The sequence below is a fragment of the Strongylocentrotus purpuratus genome, unplaced genomic scaffold (assembly GCF_000002235.5).
Source record: "Strongylocentrotus purpuratus isolate Spur 01 unplaced genomic scaffold, Spur_5.0 spur5_contig_838, whole genome shotgun sequence".
Lineage (NCBI taxonomy): Eukaryota > Metazoa > Echinodermata > Echinoidea > Camarodonta > Strongylocentrotidae > Strongylocentrotus > Strongylocentrotus purpuratus.
In genome coordinates this window covers 1,791,775-1,812,623 of record NW_022145544.1, presented here as the reverse complement: position 1 = coordinate 1,812,623, position 20,849 = coordinate 1,791,775, and the positions used below count along the sequence as shown (strand labels likewise).

Below are 20,849 nucleotides of genomic sequence, written 5' to 3'. Positions count from 1 at the left end.
TATTATCTAAAGATCATAATGGTGAGAGCAAACAGTGGCATGAACAGCCTGCCATAGTTGAGTCCAACTAGTCTTTGTGAAACACCCCCCTGAATACATTGTGTGCGGGTAAGCCTGAATCCTATGACCAGGGTAATAATATATATATCTGTAAAGCGCTTTGAGAGGGCCTTCGGTCCTGAAAAGCGCTATATAAGAACTAGCTATTATTATTATTATTATAACACCGCACTTGACCCCTGATCTGTAAGCCCTCACCTCTGTATAGACCAAAGACCCCTTCGTGCCTGATGACCTTCTTGAAGCAGTCAAAGCTGTTCTTGTACATGAGTTCACCCACCATCTGACCGCTCCTCTGGTTCTGCATTCTAGTCTTGACCAGGTCGATGGGATAGACTGCTGTGGCTCCCGTAGCTGGAATAATTTCATATTGAAAGGTTTTGAAATCATTAAAATTACAACAAATCATTACAAATTGACTTTACATAAATTACACACTGATAGACTTTTCTTTAATTAATTTTCTTTTTGTGGAGAATTTTCCTTCTTTTTCTTTCTCCGCATGTGGCAGAGCATTATGATATCAATGTCAGATGAACAATTTGGTCTGAAAATGTTATTGTATTCATCTATGACTAGCAATAGATGAAATCTTTGTGGAACTGACTTTGATGGCCTGTGTTTTGTAGTTCATATATCCATATCTGTGTTCAATATTTTATATTGTTTAAGATTTAAGAAGGATATTAAATAGGGTGAGGGATTTAAAATGAAATGACCCATCGCCCTCCCAAGAACGGGGTTTAAGATCGATTCATGCTCAACTGATTTAATTCATTTTCACTTGAAAATGTTGAGTAAGTTCTGTACAAATCAAAACAGCATCTACGGTTTGAATATCTGGGGCCTGTTTCACAAAGACTAAGATCGACTTGAGTTGGACTTAACTATAGCAGGCCATTCATGCCTCTAGTTCCTTTAACCATTCCTGGCATTGGTTTATCAAGGGACATATAAATCGTGGTCACTAATCTACATTTTTTGATAGTTCATTATTGAAGGACAAAATATTATCTAAAGATCATAATTGAGAGACCAATAGTAAAAGCAACCAGTGGAATGAACGGCCTACCATAGTTAAGTCCAACTTAAAGTTTATCTTAGTCTTTGTGAAACACCCTCAGGTTTGTCTTGAAAATGCCTGTAACTATCACCTACCTCCTGCCACAGCACCCAAGCCGAATCTGTAGGCAGACTCAAAGATGGTTAACATGGCAGTGCGCTCCACCTTCTCCTTGGGTTGGGACACCTGGAGTTTATTGATGACATCGGTCGGTGGCGTAATCTTCACTAGATCATCAAACGTGACTCGTCTGTAACACAAATTCATGCACACAAAAATAACTAAAAATGTTTTTATGGTATCTTACACCTGGGAACTGTTTCACAAAGCCTTTTTTTCAATGAAAAATGACAAAAATCAGTGACAAATCTGCTGATAACCAATCAGAAGCAAGGATTTCACTAGCTTATAACAAAAATTGTCATTTGTCACTGGTGACAAGTTTTGGGCCCAGATAGTCTTCATGTGCTGGCTTCTTCACTGCTTTTATTCCATGTATCGTAGTGCCTAATTCATTGAAGCCCCTCTCGAGCAAATCTGTACTTTAGAATATTACTTGTTAGAATATTAGCGAGTTTAATGATTTGTGCTAAAATTAAAGTTTGCCAATAACAAATCAAAAATGTTATCACCCCCCCCCCTTGCATTCATAAAAGGGAGAAGAAAAAAATGCTATTTCCTTCATGAGTCTTCATCCCTCTATCAATCGCTTGTTTGTTGATTCCATAAAAAAGTTATTTTACATGAGAACTGGGTGATACATTTAAGACTACACACAATTATTTTAGGCTTCGGGAATTACTGGTAACATCCATTATGCATACAAAGGGTATAAAAAGCAAACATACACACTGCATGAAAGGTCAGCAAAGATCCTGGTCTGATCAGTATTGCTCATCAAACTTCTCAGAATTATTGTATGCATAGATAGGAAGAGTTGTGTATGTGAGAGGAGACGCATTCAAGATAAAAAGTACTCCAGTTTTCATGTAAATTACCAATTGAAACTTTAATTGCTCCCTGGTTCAGAAATGTGAACATGTCAGCACGTGCGCACGTTATTAGGTCAAACGCTCAAGTATATTTTAATAACTACTGTTCAGTATGATAAAAGCCCAGGTTATATTGCCTTGTGAAAGGGGCAATTAAAGGTATTACAAAGTTTTGGGAAATTTTGAAAATTGGGTGGATAGTGATTCTTTACAATTTTGATATATTTGGATGCCCCTGTGGGTGTAATATAAGCACTAGAAATTTTAACCCCTAAAACAATTCTGCTTTCGAGAAAAATTGAATATAAACATTTACCGTTGCTCCCGGTAAATTTTGATAAATTTCAAATAGCGCCTACGGCCGTACGATGGTAGCTGCGACCATGAAAATCTCGGAATATGTAGTTGTGATATATAATTTCCAAACGGGGATAGCAAATCGGTCGATTTTAGTCAAGAAACATTTTTTTATAGCTTAATTGATATCTTGACCTCGAGAGGGCGCTATACAACACAAAGAGTTTATTTACAATTTCATAACTTTAGACTCAATTTCAAACGCGACAATGTTGTAGAATCGCATATGCTTCCAATATGTTCATTTGAACCAAATTCATGACCCCATACCAAAACTTTGTAATACCTTTAAGATAGTGACCAGGTGCTAGTTTAGAAGAAAAAAACACCTAAAAATCCCACAATGACAGTAAAAAATATGGAATAAATAGATCAAGGTGATTGTTTAGAAATCCCCCCCCCCCAAAAAAAAGGGTAATTCCACATATGTCATACAGGACATTAGGACAAAGGTAGTTATGTAATCATCATATAATCACACCAGACAGAAACATTAGTCAAAACTCATATTGAGATATTCTTCCATATTTAGATGAAGTTAAAGATATAATACATATTTTTGTTGGATAGGATATATTTCAAGAAATGTCCACAAAGGATTAAAAATATATAATCATCACATTATAGTGTATATCCCTCACCAAGCTGATCATTTAGGAATTCAAAACAATTGACGGGAAATGTTTGAAACTGATGAAGCATTAATAGACATCATAAATATCAAATAAGTCCTGAGCAAGCCAATTGTTAAGATATTTTTATTACCACATGAGATGTGTCTGGAAAAGGTGGAAATAAAAAGACATCTACGATTTTACTTCCCAGACCAAGCTGAATAATAAGGAGCCCCAAATTTAATACAAGAAAGCCAATTTTGAATGAAAATTGTCCAATGTGGCCAGATCAAGGGAAGAGAGTGTGTGGGAGACATTAAAGAAGAAAACGAGCCTTGGCTTGCATATTGCACAAAACTGTTAATAACCGATTGTAAATCTGCCAACAATCTTATTAGGTTCATGATTCTAGTACAGCCCTTCCCAATAAAAATGAAATGTAAAATTCAGTACTTGTCAAATACTTCTTATTCTTTACAATTTCTTAAATTTTATTTATGTGTATCTGTCATTTGGTGGAAAAGAGGAGAGAAAGTTTATTATATTTTCAGATACAAATACAGAAGAAAAATGGGTTAGTTATGAAATAAGCACCAACTTCATTTCATTATACACAATAATAACCGAGACTCACCGTTTACGCTTAAATATTCTTTGAATACTTCAATAAAAATAACATGAAATTACAATATTATTACCACTGAAACATAGGGGAGCATTCAATTATTTAGATTTTCCAAATATCGCTAAACAAATTAATTGTAATGTATCATTGTCAATTAGCTACAAAAACTCAATATAAAAACTATTTAAGATATTTTCAATCAAAGTTAATGTTAAAAAGTCCATGCTATTGATAATCTACTAGCCATAGTTTAGTGGACAGATAATTACACATCACAAAAACTTTATTACACCATATATTTGCTAACCCAAGTGAGATCATTACTTCCTTGTTATTTTCTTGGTCTTCTCTGTCAAAAATCAACAAAAATAATTAGCATACATAATTATCATAAGATTACATTTCTGTCGTACTCAGTTTCTGTAATGTATTTCACCTTAATTTCGTGTATTCCCTGATTTTCAACGATAACTATCTTTATTCATCCATATAACTAACATTGTTTTATTATCTTATCCTCCTAATTTTTATCTGATCCTCTTCCAGGTCTGTCAAACTCTGTTAGAAGGTTTGATTGAATAGCCACAGAAATATCATAAGGGGTAAGAAAAAGACCAGCTGCAGCACCAACGTCTTGTGGCAAGAGTAATGTAAAATTCCACCCCCCCCCCCCATCCACATATACAAATTGGAGGTATGGTATTAAAATTTTAACTGAAGCTTACAAAATAATTCAGTGCTTTGAAATCTTAACCCCCTTTTTTGTGGTAAAAGGGCTATTTCTACAGCAGGTGTCATAACCATGTCTCTATGCACTTCAGACAAGGAGAAGAAGACACACCAAAGCCAGGTGAGAGTATCAAAGGGATGTTTAGCACAGGTCCCAAAGCTTTAAGATAAGGTTGAAAATCATTTGTAAGGTATGTTCAGCAAAGGTCCCAAAATCATCAGGTAACATCAAAGAAAATCATTATGCACTTCAGCCAAGGAGAAAAGGGCACACCAAAGATGAGAGTATTAAAAACATGTTTAGCACAGGTCTCAAAGCTTTCAGATAGCATTGAAAAGCATGTGTAAGGTAATTTTCAGCAAAGATCCCAAAACTATCAGGTAACATCAAAACACCATTGTAAAGGTATGTGTATTGTTTACACCAGTCCATTAGTCAATGGGTAACATTGAAAAACATTTTTTAGATGTTGACAAGTATTGACAATTATTTGTAAAGTATGTTCACCACAGGACCCAAAGCCATCGGGAACATGGAAAAGCATAGACAAGTTTTAAGGTGTATCCTGCAGCTGTCAACAGTAGCAGAATTTTCATATTCTTAAAGTTTGATTCTACTGATCTAGTGTGAGGGTGATCATGATCCCATAAGATTCTGTATTTTCACTTTGTGGTATAGATAGAGGAGAGTTTTGAGGCAAAGACAGTGTGATGCTCGACTCACCCTACTGATTCCTCTAGGCAGCATATGTGAAAGAGAATAGCTACCTCCATGGGGGTGATCTGGGAATATTGCTGGGCTGCATGAAGAAACTCCTCTGGAGGGAGAGAAAAAAAAAGGAAGAGAATATTTCAAGATAATACATGATTCTTAGACATGAATAGTATATTACATTCATTTTTATTCTCTTTTCACTTGCTTTGCATCCTTTCCTGTAAAGAGTAGACATCACTGGAGGTTTAAAAAAAAAAAAAAAACTATTATGCAGGCCTGAATAACCCTGACAATTCTCACTTTATCATTACTATAATTAATTCCGGTATATCCCATTATAGATATATTTAATATTTTCATTCCTCAATCTACTACACACTGCAGTGTCACCACAAAATGCACTGCAATAACTGCTATGGTTTCAGCAACTGGAATGGCTTCCTCGCCATTATTCAACTATCACTGACTCCTCCCTTCCCCAATCCCTATCCCTCCTCCCCACACCCCTACTGTCATATCAGAAACTTGTTTGGCATCCTCAACATTATTCATTGATCCCTGCACCTTCCCAAATACTACCCTTTCCCCTACCCCCGTCTTCTTGGTTCCTAAAAGGCGTATTGGCCACTAAGATCTGCAACCTGGTTCAAAGTTGATCATGATCACCACAACCTTGAGAAAACCCCATTACCGATTACAGTGACCTTTGTCTCTTGAGGTCATGACCTTTGAAGGTTGAGGTCGTAACCTTACTTACCCTTGGTTACAGGGTGCGTATGGGAGCCACCGGTGGTCTGTTCATAGATCTTCTGCATGAGTTCCATGTCCCTAAGAAGACTGATGAAGGCGTTGAAGTACGGGAAGCTGACCAGATGTTTGGTCTCTCCTCCTGCCACCTTGAAAGAGTCATGAAAAAGGTTATTTCATAACAATACCCTTTATACCCTTGAAGTGTGACATACTGGTATTAATAATAATAACAATATTGGATATTCATATAGCGTACATATCCACCATGCATGGTATTCAAGGCTCTCCAACTATTACCCTGGCTCTGCTAGGCTGCCGATTTCGGCGCTCACAGCATTCAAGGAATTCCTTCCTACTGGTACCCATTTAACACCTGGGTGAAGAGTGGCAAAAGTAGATTAATATCCTGCCAAAGGACATTAGTGCAGTGTGGCGGGACTCGAACCGTGGACCCTGTGATTCACAGTCCAACGACTTATCCACTAGACCACAAAACCTCAACAGTCACAGTAAATACAGGATTCTTAGAATTTCATAAAACAAAATTCCACATTCCTTTTCCAACCTTTTCAAAGTCTGAAACATGTATATGCTGTGAGGACATGAAATAAAATATGAGAGATTGTCAGTGCCAGCGTTCGGGGGTGCGTCAAATGGTCTACTCACATGTCTCTTTCATTTTGTAATTGAGAGTGTATTCAAACTTGCAATTTCTCTTCATAGGAGTAATATTTGGAACCCATATCTTGAATATAGGATAGCAATGTGGAGCCGCTTACATACAGAGCAAACTATTTTTTGGTGATTGGTATACATGATGTGCAGATTACAGCTATATCCACTAATAACCCTGACACAAAGTTATAATTAACACTATACCATATTATGATCATTGAAATTTACTAGGGCAATTCTGGTTGTAAAAAAAAAGAATTTGGGAAAATGTTATATTTCACTGAATTATAGATAAAAAGTTTATTGGTTTCCGCAATATATCATTTTACAAAGAGCGTAACAACGTATTGAAAATGATTATAAAATACATGTACATACAATATCGGTACACACTATTCAGAAAATTGTCCTTCAGTTGAACTTAAGAGAAATAGTTGAGAATCTATATACTTACTGTGACCAGGTTGTCTTGGACATAGTCAGTCAGCATGTGACCCAACACGGTGGACATGATCTTGTTGAAGTCTAATGCAGAAATCATGCCTACGTTGTTCTTGTCCATTTTGACAAAGGCTTGTTTTGCATGCTCCTCTTGCAAGTTCTGTAAAAAAGAAATTTGCATAGAGGTCCAAGTAACATTCGTAATAACAACCCACTTTTCAATATCACCGTAAATAAAAATATCATATTCATAACTTTGAAATTTCATCCAAATTATTTTTAATTCTAACATAATTCAAATTTTGATAAAATTTAAAACAGAGAAATTAATCAAAATTGTATTACGATTCTTACATAATTTTGTTAAGCATAATGTGGTATGACCTTGATTGCAATCTCATTATCAATGTAATTATACAATAAAATCGAGATTAGACTGAAGTAATTATTTGAGCACATATTATATTGGCATTGTCAAATAATATCTATGAAGATCAAGATGTAAAACAATCCTACAGATGAATTTCTAATCCTGTATAATTACATCTAAGTTAATAATAACATATATAAACAGAAATAATTACACATTTCTTAGAATGACTTTAGCTGATTTTCTGCTTTAAATTCTCAGCAATATGATAGCATGTATAAAATGCAACAATGCATTAAATTACAGAATAAACTTTACGATAGATTACTATCTAAAATCATATTGAAAACTAAATATATTTATATATTTTCAACAGGATTTTGCCTTACATGTAGAAACTGTGTGAATTCCACAAAGCTGAGCTCTTTTTTCTTTTCCGTTCCGAAATGTAGTTTGATGAAAGTGGAGTCAAAGTTGAATGGGATTCTCTGGTACACTTCTGTAAGGCTGAAAACTTGCTTGAATTCATCTGGAAGAGTATACAGAATTATAAGATACAAAAATAAATTTCCCTTTCCCTACTAACAATTTCTCAAACCTAGAATAGGGTTAATTATATGGTGGGGGGGGGGGGGGGGGGAGAGAATTTCTGTTAAAATGTATCTACATTTCCTGAACTTCAGATTATTAACCACCACCATATTTTATGTTAACCACAATTGAAAAACATTCCCTTCTATATTACACCATAACAAATGGAAATATGACAAACAGTAGCTGTTGTTTCACTCATTTATTTATTTCATTCAGTCATGCTTTTCTCTTCTCTTCTACTTCCTGTAATTTTTAAAGTTCTATGCAGCCTATCCCAAAGATCTTTATGTAGTTTACCCAGTGTGAATTACAGGCACACTTGACACCAAGTTTACACCCTTTTTGCAAGAAGTGTAGTGTATTAATGTACATGGGGTGTGACTCTCGTACATGCAGGGCCTCCAGTTTATGTTTCATTCGAGGAACAGAGTGTTCTCCCCTGAACCCGAAAATGCATCACAAACAGAGTGGAGGGATGCGCTTATGCACAATAACAGTATATTGGGAGCCAGACAACAATCTGATTCCATCCTTTGTTCAAATTTTACTTTGTACTGATTGTAATGAACCGTGTAGGACTTACTGAAAGAGACAAATCCTGAGCCATTGGTATCAAAGAGCTGAAAAGCTACCATATGAGTGGCATCAGGAGAACAGAGCATTGCTTCAAAGGCCTGGAACTCAATGAACGATATATACCTGCAGCATCAAGGATATAAAGCAAAGATTATATTAGCATCTCCTAATTAAACGGAATCAGCAAGTTAAAACGGAAATACAAGAACTGTTAAAATGCAGGGTGTCAAAACATGCACATATTTGCTGCATTGGAAATACACTTGCATCACACATTATCCTATCGCCCCGTTGCATGCAATTCTTTTTTGGTTTAACACGCATATTCCGTAGACTCCAGCCGGGGTTATCCGGATCCAGGGGGCCCAGGCCCCCTCCCCTCTACAAAATATATTTTATCTCATTCTTTATCAGAAATGTTGATAGTAAAAAGTAGTAAATGCGCATTGCATTTAAAACGTTATTCTAAACAAAATGTATTTAACATCCTACATCACATTGCAAATAAAAAAACTGAAAGACTGAAAATCATAACGCAACACGTGGGAATGAATTTTTTCAGAACTGCTTGTAAATTTAGAAATACTGGAGGTTCTAAGAAGAATCTATGACTGACCCATCTTTTGTTTGATCAGCGACACCAGCTAGTAGCTTGAGAGTATCCGGGTTGTAATTCCTCTCAGGCTGCATGTTGAGGTACCCTCTGATGAAATCTTCAGGGGTCATGAAACGCTCCCCACCCTGCTCAATGCTTGCATTCTGAAAGAAAATATATGGAGAAATAGAAAGTATAAATTGCAACTCTGTGATAAGACAAAGTATGTGGGTCTCTGTGTTAAGGTAGTCACAATCTTTACTAAAGGATATAAGTGCTATGCTTGGGACCAACCCCAAGATCTTTATACATTAACTTTTATGTTTACACCACACGACTGTGACACAAGGGAGGAGAGACTTAAGGGTCACTGTAATTAAAATCACTCTTCCCCTCCCAGGCGCAAATGTAACCAAACACTTAGTATTTAATACTAATAATAACACTCCATGAAGATAACTGGAGTTAATACAACACTAGATATATCATATCATTATCAGCCCTATGACAAAACGTATAATTGTTTGAATACTTGTGTACATTATAATATACTCACTTTGCTGAAAACATTACGGAGCTGGACCGGATCTGCTCTCTTCACAAGGTGAAGTGCCTATGAAAAAGGAAAAGTAAAATGGATTAGTCCAAAACAGTTGTTCATCTTGTGTCAAATATGTTAGAGAGTGTAATGGATGAGGGATATCCATGAACACTGAAATTATTTTAATAGTTGGTATGATTTAAGCTCAAGCAGCTTTAAGAACTTACTAAAATCTTCAGGCATACTCAAATCTTTGGTAATGTATCAATCGTCACTTGTTGCTAATGGGGATAACAAAGATGAGTTTGAACCAAATACTAAAATCTGAGACCATGATTTTAACATTTTAAGAGACCTTTGTTAACGATACTGGGACATTTCAAAGTGTTACAGGACAGAACATAGTCATAAAATCCAAGAAATTGATGTTGAAATGATTGAGGCAAGAATGAGAATTCAGGGAACAGATCACCCCAACTGATTTGTATACCGTCCATTATCACACATACATGTAAATCATCACCCTATAGATGTAAACAACATAAGATGCATTTTAATATTTTACAGCTAAGACTGAGCATGAACAACACAGAATTTAGCTCAGAGTTTGGAACTCCTGTGCCTGTCATAACGAATGAAATGCATCAACTTGTCTTACAAAAAATGCTTTCCATTTATTTTGAGCGTAATCTTAATTCACTAAAAACTAAACACAATTTAAAAAAAAATAGTGATTGATCCCAGATAAGAGATGGTGGATGATTAAATCTGTTGCCTTACCCGACGTGTTGCAGACGATGCAGATTCACACGAGGCTGTCTTGAAGAACATATTGTAGGCTGCTGTATCCAACCTAAATATTAAAGAAAGGAAAAGACAACGTGACATACAGTTTTAGTAGATTTACAACTCAAAAATCTTCATTATTCATATTTGAAATTGTTCTAAATAGGAATATGTTTGGTAAAATATTGTTTGTTTTTTGGTTGCACCAAACGAGTGGCTGTGCTCATCCTAATGGCAGAATCAGAATAGAGCATGTACTTATCTGGTCTATAAGCTAGTAATGCAGAATTTCAGCAAGGCATTTGACAAAGTAGGACACCACAAAATGAATAAACACAGCATTTTTAAAATATAACAAAAACAAGTTGAAGTTGACAAGATCTATCATCTAGTCTACTTCAAGATCAAGATTAACATTTTCAAGAAGTCCAAGACTATTACTAGTAGTCATGGTAGTAGTAATATAATGACCTAATTAATCATTATGTCACAAATAAAAAGAATTGTTAACCTTGGCTTGATTTTTTTTATGGTAGCCTTGTACTTCAATTGTATGGTGGTGTGACCAAAGTTCGCTTTCTCAAAAAATCAGTAAGATTTCGAAAATCTGATATCACCAATGGAAAGAGGCACATAAAATTACACAGAGAAGAAATTTTCTTTGGAATTGGGTACAAAATTGTGAAAATATTGACGAAAGATCGGCAAATTTTGCAATCATTTGCGTCCGTTCCGAAAAATTATCAACTTACCGATAAGGGTCTGAAAATCTTCAATTTTGAGAGCAGATTTCCTCATAATTGTAAGTAAAATGTTGTAGGCCCTACCAAATGATTGTATGATATCTTTCCTTGTAAATTATGATAATACCTTATTTTGATAGATTGCTTTTTAGGATAAATCAACTGTAAACCCCTGTGCGTGAAGTTAGGTCTCGGTGTTTTTATAACTTTTTTAGATGCAGCGCGCATGCGGACGCACAATCGGACATCAAATCTTTAGATCGCGATTTCGACGATAAATTTTCTAGTTGAACCAATCTGTACTAAAAAACTATTGTGTTTATTTGGTAATAATTGAAATAAATCTAAATAGATCTGTGTAGAATATGAGAAATCATAGATCAAAAATCACATTTTGTAATAGGTCTAGACTAGTCTAGACCCTCTAGACTATGTTCTAAAATGTCCGCGAACTTTGGTCACCCCTTTTTTGTAGGCCGAGACTTCCTACTAGAGCTAGATTTTAATTGAATAAAGACTTCTTATACTATAGATTATAGAACAGAAATAATTACTATATTATAAAGAAATGAGCTGAGCCTGAGACCAATCTTTATTACTGCTGAGTCGGGTGCCAGATTCTCTGAACCTGCGCTGCACTAGCTGCCAGACGGCGTCTCGACTCTCGTTTTGGATTCAGCTAGCACCCGAAGTTCAAGGGGTTGCTGTCACTTCCTCGGTGCGTGATAGCTGACCCCGCGGGAAGCAAGCAGCTCATGAAATCGATGGGTAGCGGCAGAAGTCACTGTAATACAGAAAACAAGATGATATAATGATGGTGAGATGATACAGTTAATGTGCAAAATTTCTAATATGGCTCGTCAATCAAAAAATTATTGGCAAGATTGCATTTTTCAGAAATTATTATCGGAGCTGGAAAACATTGACTGACCTGGTGGTAACCTCCTCCATGCAGACGGAAGTTATATGAGCAAATCACATCCGGGGTCATGAATTTCGAGTTGTCTCGCGCGAAATCAAGATGGCGGGTAAGTTTTTTCATTCATCATAAAACTTGATAGCGAATAAAACGTATCACCTTCCCCATTGAATAAATTGAAATGTTATACCAATGTATTATGAGCACACTCAGTATGTCCTTGTCAAATATCCACATTCTTCTAATGTAGGTCTAGATCTAGGCTATTCTTTGTTGAGTCTGTTTTATTTTGACAGTGCAGACTGCTGACTGCACTGCCTGTGCACTGTGGCAGTGCAGTGCAGTGGAATGGAAGTCGGATGATAATGATTGATGCAATGCCAATGTCATGATGGTAATGGCAAGCCAATGAATATGATACTGAATATGTTCATGAGTCGGTGTAATGTCTATTGCACTGGGCCTAGACTCTAGGGGACTTGATGTTGCAACAGTTACTTTTTAAGATTTAGCTAGACCAGTCAAATAGACCTAGACCCCCTAGTCTAGATCAAAATCAAATCCTTCGATTGTATAAATCATGTGAAACAATTGTCAATTAGGCCTAGAGTCTACTGAATTAGGTCTAGATCTAGGCCTATTTGTAAGTCTAGACTAGACTAGGTCTAGATCTATATGCAGTAGGGGCGCTGGTCGGAGAATAAGGATCGTTCGCATAAACGAGGATTGTCTGCAGAAAAGCGTCCGCAATTTCGTGGACGATTCTTAATTTACGATCTGCATGTTGGCAATGCAAAAAAACGGATTCTGCGATGATTTTCCTGATGCATTTCACATTGACTTTGTACAGAGACTTTAATGTTATGAGCAATTAATTCTCGGGAAGACGCGGACAACCCACAAAATTTATTACGCGGAATCCTTTTTGTTGCATTTCCAGCGCCTGGATTGGGAACCGAAACCCGCAGAGCGCCCAAGAAAAAAACGTCTGAAAAATGCGGGCGATCCTTTTTTTTTAAGGACACAATTTGTTTGCGTTTACATTGATATCCTCATTTATGCGGACAATCCTCATTCTCGGACCAGCACCCCTACTGATATGTGGAAGAATCCCATCAATCCTCAATCGACGTCGACCTCATTCTCAGTTGATGTTGAGGCTTGTTTACTGTCCAATGCATAAAATTAAAAACCTGCAGGAAACATTGCCCTCCCACTTAATGGAAAGTTGATTGGAAGTAAGGGGAAAAAAGGGTACCTACAAATGTAACAGCAACGGAAGCGGCATGGGCCGAAGGAGAGTCCTGCTCTTGTGTGATCTCAAACTCTTGAAAATCACTGAAGAAACGACCTTATCGACAAACAGTGATGTTAAAGCCCCTCTAAAGTGTTGGGAGCCCCTAAAATTTGATGGCAAAATTTCACTTAAATTGTATCATAACTTGAAAGAGAGTATCATTTAACAGGTAGACTTACCAAAGACTTCAATAACATGGGGTGTACAGTCTTTGAACTTTTCCATGAAAAAAAAAAGTTCTGTTTCTGCTTTCAGGTGCTGTAGCTAACAACATGGATAGCATGAGGAGTGCCCTGGAGGAGTTTATTTCTAGAGCTAATGATGTCATAGAAATGAAACTAGGTAAGTAAGTTGCCCTCCTTATGGAGCAGTTACCAGTAGTGTATTCATGTTGTCCCAATTTTTTTATTTTTTTATTATTGTTTTTTTTTAAATAAATATTTTGTTGTGATTTTTGATGTTTTTTTTAAATCATTTTTTATTTTTTATTTTTGTAATAACAATTTCAAAAATTTGATCAAAATGTATAAATTATTTTTGTTCCCATTCAAGTTAAAATTGAAAATATAGAAAGAATATTAAATAAAAAAATTCAGTCTTTCTTATCATGCATTTCCTTCATTCATTCATTGAATATGAACCGTTCTCATCTTTTCTATGATCTTTCCATTAAAAAAAACTTGGATTTAGTCCGTTCTAAGGAGGACATTGAAGATTCTACCAGGTCCTTTGCTCCTGAATTCACACATCAGATCTTTGGTGAAAAGTAAGTTTTCAGTTATGTGTAGTCATTTTAAGTCTGGTAGGATATTCTTCTAAAATTGTGGGAATTGTAGATTTCATCAGGTTTTGAAGCGTGAAACAACGTTTCATTCTAGTAGGCTAATGATGAAACAGAAAGAATTGTAGGTTTGTTTAAAGGTGTAAGAGTTGAATAGTAATGATATTTTAAAAACTCAGTTTGATGATTGGCATGTTGGAAGGAGAATACATCCCCATAAACTTGGTTTTTAGTTTTTGAACATTCTTGTTCTCAAGTCACTAATATGAAGTGTTTATTTCTGTGAGACGCATACATCTTCCCTTCATACCCATGGTCATTGTTGAAATGTGTTTAACTTATATTTTTCATATCATATTTTCCATGAATACTGTGTCTTTTCTTTATGGCCCACTTAGTTGCTGGTATGATATAACTTAATAATACATCCCACATTTCTGTGATTTGTAGTGAAACGGTATTTGGATACAGAGGTCTGAAAGTGCAGCTGTACTTTTCAGCAGCCAGGCTTACACCTTACCTAACATACACATTTGAGGAGAAGGTCAATCCAAAGAAGTTTGATGGAGTACAAGTGAGTATAAGCCCACTACAGTGACAACACACAATTTGACTGTGATCCGATTTCGGAAGAATTTGCGACAGCTTTAAAGATGAACGTAAAACCTGAAATTCATCATGATTGATATTTTGAATAGTCATCAATATTGAGAATAATAGTCTAGGACTATTGCAAGTCTTCTTGTAGGAGGAAAATCCAAATCAGCCCTGAATCGTTGAGACATTAGACCATTTGTATGCTTGTCTACAGTTTAAAGCAAATGTGGTCTTCATGACATCTATAAGGCCTTCATTGCAACAAAATTTGTTTTTAATGATCATATCATTAGTTAGAACTTGAGTCAGGATGATTGCCTTTGTTTAAATTACCATATCTAATGCAATATTTGGAAAATCATGTGTGTTGAGACAAATTGTGTGTTGGGCTTATTGAATTGGTTACATGTTGAGTTGAGAACAAATTATAAATGTACTATTCAGATCATAGGTACTACATGTTATGGCTGTCAACAAGTTGTTGTCTCTGAAAACTGAGAGAGGCAGAGAGCATTTGAAATGTTTGGCAGTGGGGATTCATATGGATTTATATTGTGCACATCTTATAGCCACTGCCTTATTTGGAGTCACTGTGATATTTGCAGGACCTTTTAGTTTGTACTTCAGAAATTTCAAGCCCATACTCATTCTGTGCATCACCTTAATCCCTTTGGAGTAGAATCATGATGTGTTCCATTAACTTCATGCAGGGAATTAGCAAATATACAATCATAATGACTTGTCGTAATTCTCACAGCTCTTGTACTTAACATGTTTCCATTCTCTCTTGGGTGAAGAGTGGCAAATGTAGATGTGCCTTGCCCAAGGGCACAGTGATTCTGAACAGTTTAAGGTTGAATGTCTCTTAACTTTAACCATTAGGGCATTATTTTTTTCTTCTTCAAATTGTTAAACGTAATTCTGATTTGGACAACTATCACCAGTACTATTTAGAAAGATAGAAAGTAATCTTTAATTGATAGTATGTTCACAAATAATTGAAATAAGTTTCACATATATATTTGTGGATTCTTTTCCTCTCATGCTTCCACCAGGCGGACCCCATTCTCAAGCCCATCGTGGAGAAGCTGGAGATCACACCCATGGACAACCTCGACCGGTTTGTCGCCAGCCTGGACGAAGACGTCGGCTTCCAACCGATGGGGGACCTCCTCCACTCCTACTCCAACACAGACGAAGCCCACGGTGCCACGAGACACTTTGAGATCTACAAGTGCAACGTCATGACCCCTGGATTCAAGGAGTTCCACTCGCACCTGCAGACGTTCTTGTGGTGGTTCGTGGACGCGTCTTCTTACATTGATTTTGATGATGAGAGGTGGATGTACTATACAATGTGAGTTGGATCTCTGATGTAAATGTTATCATGGTCATAAATTTCTGTTCTTTTTAAATTTCAAAGTAGGGGAAGAGGGGGTTGAGCAAAAAAGGGGGTTGAGCAAAAAAGGGGGTCTTCAACTTCAGATTTCATCTTCAATTGTCACCTGTGTGTCAGGAAAAGGGAAATATAAACCATGCTTTATACAATCTTGCATTACAAATAAATAATAAATATGGAAATATTAGAATATAGGAAGGGGGACATTTTTTTTTTCTTTTTTTTCTGCCACCTCAAAAGGGGGTAGTGAGAGGTAGGAAAAAATTATCCTCACTTATGCGCAATCTGTTCCCTTGATAGCTTGAGTAAAGTGTTATGTTTGTGAATCTGGACTTCTGGTTATGGTGTAATGCAGTTATGCAAATGAAAGCAGGAATGATAAAAACAATGAAGTAGATATAGACTTTCAGTCTTGTCATTGAACATAGTGTATGTACAGAGAATGAAACTACCCAAAAGCTGGTTTTTAGGTATACATTAAAAATTATGTTGCATCAATTTCGACAATATCGCTGATGGATAATGTACACACAAGAAAAATGAGCCATTTTAATGAATCATTTAAGTTTAAATTAATTTCCTCCCACAGCTTTGAAAGGTATCCCCACGATGGAACAAAGCGGTACTCAACAGTCGGTTACTCAACGGTCTACAGGTACTACGCCTATCCAGATAAGATCAGGCCAAGGATAAGGTAGGTGCAGCGTGTAATTATTTAACATATGGAAGGGTCAGTGACACAAAGACGTAACTCCATTTTGGCCACTTTGAGTAAAGTGGTTTATGCGCACTGAGCACTTGGACCTTACAGAGTCAAGTCTATGTTTCACTAGCCGTTGACTTCAATGGGGTGTTGGGTGGAGTTAAGTCTGTGTTTCCTTGAAAGCCTACATTTTTCTGAACATTTTTATATCAAGTACTTATTTTGGCAAAATATGGAGTTATGTCTTTGTGTCACTGAAACCTTATTCATATTCATATTGGTCTGAAACTTGCATTGTTGATGCAGGATATCAAATTTGACCAAAAAGCATGTTATTTCACTGAACTAATTTGATGAAAGTTTTTGTTATTCATGCTAAATTTTGTGATCTTAAGAGTTGTGACATGCTTTACATTGAATTTAAAAAGTGAGAAACTTGCAGGAAATTTGTGGATGTGATAATTATCGCCTATCTGCACTAGTTTAGTCAGGAAGCATTAGACCGCCCTGCAAGGTCACTGGACAGGTGGTTATCTCATCAAATCAGCCCTCATTTAACATAAGAAAAAGGGGATTGTTTGCTATTTAGAAGGCGCAAGTAGCTACAAGTAGTGCATTCCCGCTTTTAAGGCAAATATTGGATATTACCCTATGTGTAATTATTGCTTCAAGGCATGATGAATTAGTCTTTTGGATGTGATCTTGTTTCAGTCAAGTCCTCTTATAATTCCCCCACCATTTCAAAGACAAATGCCATGGAGCTCATTTCTTCAGAGTCTGGCTTCTTTATGACATTTGAATGACCGAATACAGACTAAAGCTTTTCTTGTGATCCTCATTCTACATTCCCACATTCTAAATGCAAGACCATGAGCTCAGTTCTTCAGGAACCTTGTATGTTGACACTAGTGACTTCTTCGTCTTTTGATTATCGACTGTTCATCTTTGTATTTTGATCTTGTTTCAGTCAAGTCCTGATCCTCCCACCATTCCAAAGACAAGGCCATGGAGCTCAATTCTTAGAGACGATGTATGCTGACTTCAGGAAAGACACGGAAGTGCTTGATATCACAGGTGAAGAGAGATAAATAAATATTGCCAGAATATTTTACCATGTTTGGAAATTAATAAACAATAAGAATGATTCTTTCGTCTTTCAGGGCTGTTGACAGCATATTAAGTTTAAATGAGCATTAACGAGCTATCACTAAAATTATACGTTTGATATCACTTTCAGGTGTAGAAGATTTGAATCTGGATTTTATTATTTACTTTGACATGGTAGACATAATTTCTGCATAAAAGATATTGGAACTATACACCATGTTAGCAAAACTCTCGTTTGATAAAATTCTGATACCTTTGCATGATTTTTTTTAAGAGTACCTTGGGGCAAGTTGTCACAGCTTTCTCACTGATATTTTACATTTTACATTTGGTATTGAAGGGGTATCTTAGTAAGTGTGATTTCTGCCTCTAAAACTCTCTGTTATGTAGAGGTGTCGTGGTCGGGTGGATATGTCACCGGACTGTGGATCACGAGGCCTGCGGTTCAAATCCGGCTGCAGCACTTATGTCCTTTGGCAAGATAATAATCTACATTTGCCACACTCAACCCAGGTGATGTAAATGGGAACTTGACAGGACTTAATTCTTTGAAATGCTAGACCACCCTAATGGCAGCCACGCTAAAGGAGGGGTGTCGAGTCCGACAGATATGAGCGCTATACAAGGACCCATTATTATTATTATCTGTCTGAAGTTTGCATTTTTCATTAACCTTCTGTTTTATATGCCTTTCCAGTGGAAGACCCATCTGATGATTTTGTAAGGCTGAGGGACTTCATAGACTGCAGGGCCTGTGCCCAACTTCCTTCCTTCGCACCGGAGAACCTCCCCAAAGGATTGTGTGATGCCATGGAGAAAGAAGCTCTGGAGAAACTCAAGTTGAACAAGGTGACTTTTGACTTATCATACCTTGGAAGTATTATACCTTGAAAGTAGGCATAAAGTTATACAAAACTTATTTGCCCCTCTGTGTCCGCTATTGGGTTATTCTTGAATCTGTGCAGTTACAGATGAACATGGACTGTTGAATAATTTATCAGGATTAAACTTGTCCTTCTTCAGTGACCAGTACTTAAAAGGTTATCTGAAAGAGTGGAGATTTAATTAAGTTAAAAATCCCTTTTTTTTTAACAAGAAAAGTTAGAATTGTATAGGAGGAAGTATGATGTTGTTTTGTTTACTCACTTAAGCCCCACTGTACTACTTATAGCTACTTGCGCCCTCTGTACAGCCAACATTGCCTAAGCGGTACCTGTTCATTCCCCATGATGCCCTTTAATTGAGAGCTGATTTGATGAGATAACCACCTGCTAGTGACCTTGCAGGGAGGTCTAATCCCTCCATGCCTAACTAGTCCAGAGGGGCTTTAATATGAGGAAATAAGATTTAATCTTGTATATAAAAAAGGTTCATCACAGACAATCGTTAACGTTTTTTAAAGAAAAAATGCAATCTAATCTACTCAGAGAGTAGGTATCTTACAAATCATTTCAGTGTACCTTAATTAAAGGAAAAACTTTCCAAAACAAAAAGGTTTTGGGGGCTTAAAACGTAAATAGTTAATATTCCTCTAGGCTTCATAACTGACATTAATGCAATTAAGTATTAAGCATGTATTGTGTTTCATTTGCAGAAACAAGTGAGGAAGATTTACGAGATCCTGCGGCTCAAATCAACAGACTACAGCAACACAGAGCATGCCAAGGCATACAGGCTGGATGTGAAGAAGAGACTCAATATTCCTTTTCAAGTGAGTGTTCATTTGCTCAGATATGGAGGAAAATGGAGAAGGGGCAAATCAGGTTGAAAAAAACCCTCCATGTATGTGTCAGAGAAGACAGCTGAGAAACAAGATAAGGGAAATGAGAAGAGTTTCAGGTGTAAGGATGAGATAGGAGAAAGTTTGAGTAGAACATTATGTAATTTGTAGACAAACCCCTTCCCCCTCCCCCCCCCCCAAAAAAGGAAATTGTTATGGTCTTGGTAACCAAGGACAGGTTTGGGAGAAGATATTGTATGTTACAGGGAATGACCGAGGAGAAGTGTGCAAAATACATCAGTAATGACTTGTCATAGTCCATAACATAGTTTGGCATTCTGTTGGTGTTATAAGCGAATACTGGAGATCTATAGTAAAGAAATAATAGATGTGAATCTTTTGTCTATGTTCGTTGTTTCTACATTTTTACTTATTTTTGTGTGATTAATTGTGGTCTTTCAGAAACAAAAGGCCGACTATGAGAAGCTGAAGAAGGTGCTGAAGCCCGAGGAACTGACGGCAGCAGAAGAAGGGACCAGTCTGGAGGAGAGGCATCAGACCCTTGAGAAGTGGTTCCAGCTCCTCCTGGAGGACTACCGCAAGGTCCTTGACCGCCTCTCGATGTCCAACTGATGATGGTCGATTGTGAAAATATACCCCATGGAATTGATTGTAGATGTAAGAACTGTGAGGGTTCTGGAGTTGAAGTGCCAGCAGCCAAAACTGAACACGTGAAAAAGAACACTTAATTGTCCAACGCTGCATTAATTTGACGATTTCTGGCTAGGGAAAGCTCACCTTAAAGGTTATTCATCCATTCTCCTCTTCCTATGTTGCATTATTTTCAAGTTGTTAAATTGTATCCATTCAGACTAGTGAAAAGTTTGCATGAATATAGAGTAGGAGTAGGCCTACTCTGTGCTTTTTAAAAGTGCTTGTCAGGTGGACAGATTTTGTTTGGGGGGGAAGCTTTTGGTTTTGTTGGAACAGAAAACAACCACCTACACACCATAAAATGGCATTGGACAATGAAATTGTTGAGTAGATTATTTTGTACAAATGTGATTATGTGTAAATTCCATTTGATGGTCCTTTACTTG

The 20,849-nt window shown here is 36.6% G+C and overlaps 2 protein-coding genes across 3 annotated transcripts in view; one reads left to right on the top strand and one right to left on the bottom strand.

Moving 5' to 3' along the window:
• The window catches only part of LOC579964 (calcium-binding mitochondrial carrier protein Aralar1), a 21,569-nt gene extending 9,295 nt beyond the window's left edge, over positions 1 to 12,274 (bottom strand). Inside the window, exons 1-13 of one of the 2 annotated variants that reach the window (XM_011663558.2) lie at positions 12,158 to 12,274; positions 11,781 to 12,010; positions 10,478 to 10,550; positions 9,713 to 9,769; positions 9,178 to 9,320; positions 8,569 to 8,684; positions 7,781 to 7,920; positions 7,035 to 7,181; positions 5,913 to 6,051; positions 5,165 to 5,258; positions 3,721 to 3,747; positions 1,219 to 1,373; positions 259 to 414 (exon numbers count right to left, since the gene is read on the bottom strand). In XM_011663558.2, the coding sequence (XP_011661860.1) occupies positions 259 to 414; positions 1,219 to 1,373; positions 3,721 to 3,747; positions 5,165 to 5,258; positions 5,913 to 6,051; positions 7,035 to 7,181; positions 7,781 to 7,920; positions 8,569 to 8,684; positions 9,178 to 9,320; positions 9,713 to 9,769; positions 10,478 to 10,528 (1,225 nt within the window). In that variant the 5' untranslated portion in view covers positions 10,529 to 10,550; positions 11,781 to 12,010; positions 12,158 to 12,274. The remainder of the gene's footprint in view (positions 1 to 258; positions 415 to 1,218; positions 1,374 to 3,720; positions 3,748 to 5,164; positions 5,259 to 5,912; positions 6,052 to 7,034; positions 7,182 to 7,780; positions 7,921 to 8,568; positions 8,685 to 9,177; positions 9,321 to 9,712; positions 9,770 to 10,477; positions 10,551 to 11,780; positions 12,011 to 12,157) is intronic. The other variant, XM_011663559.2, reaches the window with a different exon arrangement.
• LOC115918690 (histone acetyltransferase type B catalytic subunit-like) lies at positions 12,158 to 20,849 on the top strand. Its single transcript, XM_030987079.1, has 10 exons — positions 12,158 to 12,254; positions 13,698 to 13,784; positions 14,133 to 14,208; positions 14,674 to 14,797; positions 15,876 to 16,177; positions 16,809 to 16,913; positions 17,890 to 17,996; positions 18,727 to 18,878; positions 19,624 to 19,740; positions 20,212 to 20,849. Exons 1-10 carry the CDS (start codon positions 12,248 to 12,250, stop codon positions 20,380 to 20,382), a joined length of 1,248 nt encoding a protein of 415 aa, XP_030842939.1. The 5' UTR covers positions 12,158 to 12,247; the 3' UTR covers positions 20,383 to 20,849.

What these genes read in the sequence shown, in the direction of transcription:
- LOC115918690 (XM_030987079.1), top strand. An exon ending in TGTCATAGAAATGAAACTAG is followed by an intron (nt 13,785 to 14,132) that starts GTAAGTAAGTTG and finishes ACTTGGATTTAG; the next exon opens with TCCGTTCTAAGGAGGACATT. An exon ending in AGAAGTTTGATGGAGTACAA is followed by an intron (nt 14,798 to 15,875) that starts GTGAGTATAAGC and finishes TGCTTCCACCAG; the next exon opens with GCGGACCCCATTCTCAAGCC.